This window comes from Solanum pennellii, chromosome 1, assembly GCF_001406875.1.
Source record: "Solanum pennellii chromosome 1, SPENNV200".
NCBI lineage: Eukaryota > Viridiplantae > Streptophyta > Magnoliopsida > Solanales > Solanaceae > Solanum > Solanum pennellii.
In genome coordinates, this window is record NC_028637.1 from 107199247 (window position 1) to 107209018 (window position 9772).

General features: G+C 32.1%; 1 protein-coding gene and 1 pseudogene across 2 annotated transcripts; one reads left to right on the top strand and one right to left on the bottom strand.

Moving 5' to 3' along the window:
* The first annotated feature begins 2628 nt into the window (after positions 1–2628).
* On the top strand, positions 2629–3503 carry LOC107010532 (annotated as a pseudogene).
* A 211-nt stretch (positions 3504–3714) lies between these two features.
* LOC107010514 (pseudouridine kinase) lies at positions 3715–9328 on the bottom strand. 2 transcript variants are annotated; one of them, XM_015209813.2, is made up of 10 exons: positions 9063–9328; positions 8854–8979; positions 8430–8532; positions 7664–7711; positions 7232–7329; positions 7035–7149; positions 5807–5889; positions 4607–5171; positions 4123–4194; positions 3715–4007 (listed from the first exon to the last, which is right to left on the bottom strand). In XM_015209813.2, exons 1-9 carry the CDS (start codon positions 9102–9104, stop codon positions 4136–4138), a joined length of 1239 nt encoding a protein of 412 aa, XP_015065299.1. In that variant the 5' UTR covers positions 9105–9328; the 3' UTR covers positions 3715–4007; positions 4123–4135. The 2 variants fall into 2 exon arrangements, with proteins under 2 accessions (XP_015065299.1, XP_015065292.1); XM_015209806.2 differs by having other exon boundaries at positions 3715–4194; positions 9063–9326.
* Positions 9329–9772: the final 444 nt, after the last annotated feature.

Genomic DNA, 9772 nt, shown 5'->3' on the forward strand with positions numbered 1-9772 from the left:
ATGAATAAAATATGTTTCCTCTTCCTCTTCTTCGTGTTCTATTGATCAGAAGCATCCAGCAGCGCCTCGCCGGTTTAGAATTCGAACACAAAATGGCCATACTTAAGCAATTCTTCTTATTCTTCTTCTTTCTTAGTTGAAGTTCCAACAAGCAGAATAGAAGTTGACCACAAGGCCATCTCTGTGGGAGGCTGCTACCCATAAGGCCATCTCGGGCATGGGAAAGAAAGGCGGCGGACAACCGACTTAACTGGAGAGCCTAAACGGCATTGAGGATGAGTCCGCGGAGAATCTAACAGAGACATTATTGTGGATATTCTGACCAAAAAATGTGACAATCCTGTATTGTTTGTTATGATTTCTATTTTTAGAGTTAAATTATAAAAATTTTGACTAACATTTTAAGATGCATTTTTTCATCATATTAATATGCAAAAAAATTGTAATTTATAGTACTTTTCATATAGTTTTAGAATATCTAATTTTTTTATTTAAAATATCAAATTAATGAGATCTAATTTACCTTTAAAAGTTAGTCAAATTGACTTTCGATAAGCGCAACATGAAAAAAAATTTCCGAATGGAGGAAGTATATTACTATAATGAGAATAATATGATGTATTATTAGTGTCATAATTTACCATGCATAAAAAATAATACTGCTAAATAAGGTTTATCACTAAACATACTTCAATTTCCAATGTACTTAAATTTAGTGTTAATATATTATTCTTATACGCTCGATCTATCACACGATCAATATAATATTACTCTTTTTGTTTCAGAGCTAATGGTGTTTTAACATTTTAATTTTGTTTTATAATAAATGACGAAGTTCAAGAACAGGTTGATTTTATTCTTCCGAAATTTTTCCTAGTTTACGTAACTAAAATCCATTTATTAGCCTATTTTTATTAGGAATAAGTAGTAAACACATTCTTTTTTTTCTAAGAATGAATATTTTCTTAAGAAGTATATCCAAACTAAGAAAACTACTCATTTTGGAATAAAACAGAATATCATTTTCTAATTTTGTAATATAATCCTTTTAATGCATTGCATTCATTAAATTTTGTATTACTATCATATATATAGTGTAAAGTCCTTAAATAACTTCAATGTTATGATACCCTTACAGTGTAAGATATAAAATGAAGGTTAAGGTGGAAAAAAGGAATACTTAATTCAATTTCCTTTAAATTTGTGTATGATTTAGTTATCGAGATAAATTTTGATTTTGAATCAAAAATTGATTATTTCATTTAGTTTTTCTATTAAATATTGGAAAGAAAAATCAAATTAGATCAAACTTGAGATCTTAATAATAGGCGATCGGTCTGCGTAACGAACGCTTGGTCTAAATAATTAGTACTTTAAATTCTTTTTACTTAATAAAAATTTGTGTCTCAATCTGCTAAAAAGAGAAGCAAATAAGAAAAATAATAGAAACAAAATAGGAATATTTTTGTTTGGTTATGGAATTAATAGTACTATTATTGTTTTATCCGTATTTCTGTCTTTTACTGTTGACCCAAATTCATAGGTACGGAGTGATTAATTAAAGCTCAAAACATGGAATCTTGGACAGCTCCTTTTGACGAGTCAATTACTAAAGGCCATATTAGTTTTCTTCTCTTTTCATTCTTGTCCTTTATTTTTTTTTCTCTTTAAACTTACGGTATTATATATATCGAATTATTATTATATAATATCGTGTTTTTAGCATTATGATATTTGGTGTGCTATTGATATCAAAAAATAACATAATGAAATATTGAATATCATATCGTAATATAAAGTTAATTAAATAACATATATATAGCATTAAAAATTTAACAAATATGTAATATAGTTTTAGTATAAACTAAATGTTTAGAAGTTGAAAATAATTAAATATGTATTAATGATTTAATTTTTCTATTTTTGATACCACTAATTCTCAAAGATAAAATAAATATAATAATATTATTTATACATTAATTTTGTGAAATAACGAATATAAATTTGAAATTGAATATAATATGAACAAGTAATCCTTGAGCCGTACAGATTCCTTATATATATAATAATGCAGTATTCTTTTAATTATTTTGTACGTTTTCTCTTCAATTCTTCGTTCTTATACAATTTTGCGGTATATATTTTTGCAAATAAAAAGATTTGTCAAATTAGCCAGATATATAATTGAACGATGATCAGAGTCAGTATATATTCTTGCTATATTTTTTTTCTTGAATTATTTCCATTGAATGAGATAGTTTAAGTTGTGTAATTGAAGAATTTTAGTAATTTAAGTCAGTTGATTACTTGAAATTTCACGTATGAGTATTCAATTTCATTCAAGTAATCCTCTTTCCTTGCCCCTATTTTAAATTTGAAAACCTAATCAGAGTTTTACTTAATTTTAAACTTCGTTTAAAAATTAAAATTTTATTCAGATGAGATAGTTTCATGCCATGTAGAATTATGTTTCAATATCTTTTATTAATTAATGCTTATTATAAAAGATTATTTGTAATCTATACGTGATCTGATTATGTAAATATTTTGTACACTATCGTAGAAGTATTGAACTTTACCTTTCGATAGTTTTTCTTAATTTTTGTTGTAACTTTTCCCTTTTCTTTTCTTCTTAGGAAGCGGTAATGACAAGTGAAAACTCAAAACAAAGTGAAACATTAATGAAATTGAAGAGGAGTGAAAGCCATGAATGTGTTGAGGCAGATGCACAATGTCCTTCAAATATTCATACTCCAAAAAGGTGCTTTTAGATGTATATGACAAATTTGTTAAATTTATTTCTTCTCTAATCTTCTTATAATTAACTATATATGATATGCAACTTTTCTTTTTAATTAGTTTTTCACATTTTCTCACTTCTATTTTATTTTTTCCTTCTGAACAGAGAGAATGAGAATCAACCAGCTGAAGGCAGTTCAAAACCTCACCAAAGTGTACGTACACTTGGATTTTTGACCTAACAACACTTTTATTTTTAGTCCGTTTCAAAAATATATTTCTTTCTCTTTTTTGCAACTCTTTACTTTTCAACTTTCCACATTACAATATATATATGAGACATTTTGATATAATTGATATATATTTAATTTAAAATCACAAAATTCAAAAATTGTGTTAACTGTTTTACACTTCACTCCAAATCATAATGGAACAAACAAATTGAAACAGCGAGAGTAGCGTCTTTAAAGTACTGATAAAAACACATACCTTTTATTCCTTGCAGGAAAATGTTATTTCTTTAAAAGCAAAAGAAGAGGAATTAAGGAAGGAAATTTGTACCCTCTCTTCCCTACTGAAGATGAGGGCAAAATCTTGCATGGAACTTAAAAAAGAGAACTACAACTTGCTGGTGAGTTCCCCTTTCTTATTTTATGAGTTTAAGTTATATACACTGTTTGACTAATTTTTCTTTGCAAGGTAATTATGCACAAACTTTTATAATAAACACTTATTGTCAGAACTAACAGTGTTTTATGAAGTAATTTTATGGGAGATACTAATACAAGTTAAATAACATGTTCAAATGGAGCAGCAAGAGTTGAAGAACAAACTCAGCAAAGATGAGATCTCAAAACTTGAAGCCATGAATCCTGATGGAAATTCACAATCTCTTGATAACGACGATGAAGAACCCTGCCAGACTTCTTCAGAATCATCGGATGAGTCCAACTCCTCTTCAGATTGCTATTTGGATGATGAAGAAGGAGATGATTTTGATTCACTCATGCAAATAATAAAGGAATGAACAAATTTTGTAACCAAATGACTTGTGATGTGTTTGTACGTTGTTCATACAATTCTAAGTACACTGGAGAAGTTAAATCATACAATCTGTAGAAGGCTTTAATTTATCCTATTGGATTACAGTTTCTGATAATGATTTCCAACTGCATGCTCTTCTCTCTTTACTGTGCATTTCAACTATTTTGCCGGCTACTTGCTACCTTCCACTAGCACAAGTATGAAATACCAGTAACTCTGCCCAGCTAAGTAGAAGAGAAAAAATTACCTTAGTTTTTGTTTACAAACTTTGATGACCCGTTTCTTATTTGGATCAGATTACAGCAAGGACAAGCAATAGGGTTACACAATAGAACTCACATACTTAGGTGACCTATAACTTGGATTGACACAGAAGCATGGTGGCACTGGAGTAGACAGACCTTGCATCATCTGCAAAATGAGAACACCCAGTGTTAGCACACATCATCGTAACTAATAAACCTTCTGCGAATAGATCTTACTCCAATACTTTCAATATTATCGGTTAGCCCATGTGTATAGCTTGGGAAATTATGAAGACAGGACTAGCACACTAAGGTGAACTATCATTCTTCTTCAGAAAGCAAAACAAAAAATAAAAAATGATTCAATGAAAAAAATAAAAGAAAACAAAAGGAAAGATGGAGAAAAGATTCTTATTTTCTGAGGGAGAGTGGCTGGAAGAGTGAAACATTCACAATTTAAGAAAACCATGCTGGCATATTTATGTGTTGTATGTCCGCAAGCAACATCAAATGAGAATGTGTATAATGTCACACATACAGGCCTAACTGTATCTTATCAGGGAACAGAGCGTGAATACCTGCTAGTTTGGCCAAACAATATTCATCAGGGACATTGCTTTCTACTTCAACAACTACTTTAGCAGCTGCAATCCCAACTGCTATACTTTGCATGACATCTAAACCAGCACACAAAGAAGCTATCGTTCCACCAACTAAGCAATCTCCAGCACCAGTAAGCCTCACTACTGAAGCAGGAAGTGCAGGAAAATGGACAGCAAAAAGATTTGACATGGGCTTGCAAATTGAAGCACCAAAAATATTGTCCTTTGGGCAAACTGTACTAACAGCTTCATACAACTGCTTACTGAAGTAAGGGGATTGGTTTCCCTTGAAAGCAAGTCTCTGAAGATTGAACTCTGCTTTGGAGCATACGAGTACGCCTTCTGATCCAAGTGTTACGACAAGTACCTTAACACCTTTGTCTAGCAAAACCCAAATAGCAGGTTTAAGCGTTTGGAAGAAAGATTCCTTGGACAGCTTAGTACTACTATCATCTCTCCGGATTGGTTGAAATATGTCTTTGCCAGATACTGCATTTGCCATGGCTACAAGTTCATCTTCATTAGGTGATGCAAAAGTTACCTGCAAAAACCTTATTATTTAGTTACAATAACAATGATATTACTTATCTAAGAAGAGAAAATCATGCAAAAGGTCCTTTTGTGTGCCTAAAAAGGAAAGATATACAGCCAATCCAAAATGATTCTTCCTGACTTGTGGAAGTTCCCAATGCTAGAATATTTAGACACCAATATTTTCTACTAGAAAGAGCTTAATGCCAAATTGCTATGAGTCACATTCGTGTTTGAAGCTTTCAAGTTCTAAAATTCAGCACAATAAGAAGATTAAGCAGTACAATCTTCAGTAGAGCATGAAAACAACAAGTTTTCTCGAGAGTTCTTGCCTCAGAAATGCAAAAGAAACCACCCCTATTTGACTCATTCAGAAATTTAAAAATTACTGTGCTCAAGTCCAAATTAAGCATCCAGATTCAGTCTAAGAACAGCAATGCCTACACACGTTGTTTGAGAAAACACATAGAAGGTAGAAATCATAAAATACAGTTGAAGGGTTTTGAATTTAGTATCATATATACCAACAGAGCTAGTTATTCTTCACAGTTTTTTAATCATATTAACATGCAGTACACTCCTCTTCTCAGGTCTTTTATTTAATATCCAAATAAAAGGCATATACACAAGATGTCAAGAACTCACATACTGAACAACTGAAGCAACTCTTCTAGATTTGGCAACTGATACAGGCTCAAACCATACTGGAGTATTAAACTGAGCAGCCACTGAGAGGAAAATGTTTGAAATGGTTCATAAATATCGATACATATTACTGAAGTACTAAAGTAGTAGATAAAGAATATTGAGTATCTTACAACATTTACAAACAAGAGATATTGGACTGCAAGACAGTACGTAGGTTTCGAGCTTTCTAGATAGAATTTTCATTAATTGTGCCTACCAAATAGATAATACAAAATACTCGGTTCAGTATTTGCCCAGTTACATAAACACGAGGGCTTTACTATGGAGAAATGTTGGAGAAGAGTAATTCATCTCCCAGTGAGGAAGATGATCATTCAAGATAAGACTCCAAATAGTAGATGGACATCTAGTAAAACTTTGACTTTTGGAATTTAGAACAATAGACAATGACCAACAAGCAACAAAATGGTTAACTGAATTAGTAATAGTTAACGAGTTAGAAAATTAATCAAAACAAGATTATGCAAATTTTTCTTACTATTAATAGATAAATTTTGTATGTAAACTGGAAACTGTTTATGCCAAAGCGCCTATAGACATTACACACGTGCAGAACTCAACCAGAACTACTTTAAAGCATATTTTTACTCGTAGATGCATTCCTAGAGACAATTGATGGACCAGCAGTCTATCAGATCCTTAGAAGCAACATCAGAATAAAAGATTGATCTACTGGACTCTACAAGCTGCATATAAGTTATTTACAGAATATTTCTAATAATTAAAGCATATATGTGTAGCTCTATATTTAGACGCTAAATAGTTTAAGCTGAATCCCAACACTTTATCTACGTGGATCTGTACCCTGAATCTTAAGATTTACATCATGCTGAATCCGGTTTCTAGATCTGCACCTATATCGGATACTTGCACCCCTAGCCAGACAACACAGACAGCAGTTAGAAGTAGATTGATTGTGCAGAAGAAATATGCTTTTTAGTTTTAAGCTTCAACATTATTTCCTAAAATACAACTCAAGTATGTATCGCTTTAATCATATATGTGATATCTTTTTCTTCAATGAAGAGCATGTATGTGGTACTTTGAGAATCAATAAGTTCTGCTGTGCATATCACCACTTGATAAATATATATAATGAGAAATTTAGCACCTCCTGAACAACGAAATGCAGATTAATTGACAATGTATAGAGGGAGGCATTTACGTTGACAAGATGCTTCAAGAGAAGAAGAAGTCAAGTTTGCATCAACCATCAATATTGGACTGCAGCTTATTTTGCACTTGAACTTTTCTATCCACATTGGAGTGAGAAACTTTTCCTGTTTTAGAGGCATTTAACACACATTAATAGTAGGTAACAGTGATTATTAACTTTAACTGCTTATCTTTAAATCAACTCACAATTGACTCTACATGAGCTACACCAGCTGCCACTTCACCTTTCTCATCAAAGATGTGACAAACAATAGCAGTTTCAATATTCTGATGTCTCTGGATACCTAGTCAAGGATGACTAATCAGATTCTGCGGTTGATCTTTAATACATGAGTCATGAGAAGACTCCAATATCAAAACATGACTAGTTGTTCACTTAAATGGTATGCAACTAGCGTTCATTTGGCAGTAGGCAATCCGCTTCCATAAAGTGAAAGCATCACTCTAATTCCAAAGTAGGCAAAATGATTTCTCAAGCACTTGGGAATGTGTTACAGGGAGGAAAAAGAGAAAGTAAAGGTGTATGTAGTTAGAAATGAACCCTCTTCTCATGTCAACGTAGTCAATGGCAAATGAACATATTAGGTTGACAGTTCATTAAAAGGTCAAAAGGGTTACCTTCTACAGATAATCCAGCAGATTCCCAGTGTTCCAGTAGCATATTTCCTATAAAAATAGAACAGCATGTGCAAGTCCTCAGTTCTCAACTCATACTAATTTGTTGTTCTAGAGTGATGCGACAGAAATGCTTCTATAAAACATTAAGCTATCCCATTTTTGGAATTATTTTTTTTGGCAACACTGTTAATATTACCACAGACAAACATAATCAGCATGAGTACAAGCTAAAGGGCACCTTGACGTTATTGGAAATTTCAATGCTGAGTTATATCATAATCTACACATATGCCTGTATAACAGCGCATCACTGTAGATTCAATCAATACAGTCATGCAATAGATTTGCCAGTAACATTAAGGTGGAAATTCAAATGGATTTATTTTTCCAGACTTTGCTTTCACTTGACACGAAACTCTAAACCATAAGATGGGGGAGAACATAACTTACTTACATCATTCACGCTAAAAGTTAAGTTTTCTTGGAATAGATGACAGAGATAGTAACACTTATAAAGTGGTCATGATATTGCAAAATATAAGACGGGGGAGAACATAACCTACTTACATCATTCACGCTAAAAGTTGAGTTTTCTTGAATAGAAGAGAAAGATAACAACACTTATGAAGGTAACCTTCCTAAACCTGACAGCGTGTTCTTTCAACAAATCCAATCCGTTAGGTCTGTCAGTTATTACCAAAAAGACCAATTCCATAAAATGTTGGACGAGTGGCAACAGACTGTGCTAACTATAGAGAGAATTCACCTGCCATGTCAAATCCAACAGCACTTATCATGAATGGTCTCACTTCAAGCTTCGAGATGCAATCAGCAACGTTCCTTGCCACACCACCCAATGAAAAGATAACCTGAATATGATGGTGTCATTATTTAGTTCATCGAAACCAAATGGATGGATCATTTAGTTAAACTTTAAGTAATTGACCTATTGTGAATATGATGGTGTCATCTATTAATAATGTAACAAAACAAGGACTAATTTTAGCATGATTGATTTGCAATAGGACGAAATAAGAAACCTTTCCTTTTGCATTATATGAGTATGTATGTTATGATTGAAGAAAAAAATGAGTATCAAGAACTACACTTTTACATACTAAAGCAGTAAAACAACATTCATGTACATACACGTATTTATGATCTAGATAAAATAGTTAAAAAATTGATACCTTTCCGGGTGTGGTGGTCCTTGGATTAGCATGCATGGAAGATGTTGCATTTACATCCAACACCATACCCCCAATGACTACTGGCTCAACTGTACACTTTTTAGCTTGCTTCTCTTTGCAGAAACCCTAAATTGAGCATAGACAAATATGAATAACGAATTAAGAAATATTGAATAGTAATAACGATTCTCTAGAAAAAAATTTGTCACCGATTGGACGCCACAAGAGGTTTCATTTTCCGGCGAACTCATATCGGAAAAATGAGTTATTTGACTGAAAACGTTACTCTCCGTTTACTGTCACTGTCCAGCTGCACTGATAGAGGTGGAAGGAATATTCTGATTCATCTCTGTTATTGGGCCTTCAGTAACCCATTCACTGATTGGGCTTCGCTTTTTGTTTGTAACTTGAAAAAAACAAGAGTTTCATATCATTGGGCTAACAGTCCAAAATCCTAGAAAAGTATATATACATATATACACACAGCTTATACACATTATACATCTTTGAAAAGAAGTTGGTTGAGGTATTTAGGACCATATTTATACTATAAAAAATAACTTTTGTCATAAATTTTAAAATTTCACACAACATAATTGGGCAACACATTTAAAATATGAAACCTCATGATATTGACTACTTCTCAAAGATGAGATTAAGAAATGGTCAGTGAATGTCATTCCTACATAAAGCAACAATTTTGGGGCATGAAAAATAAAGAAATTGTAACCCAAAAAAAAAAAGGACAACGAATATGAGACAAAAAAAAATTATTTATATTTTTATCAGGTAAATTCACTAATATCTGTATTGATAAAAAGTCACAATTCATCAAAAAAAATAATTAAGATCCGCACAAATTGATCCATGCCGAAGTCAAATAAGGTAATAGACTAGTCCAAAAAGTGTGTAGTATATA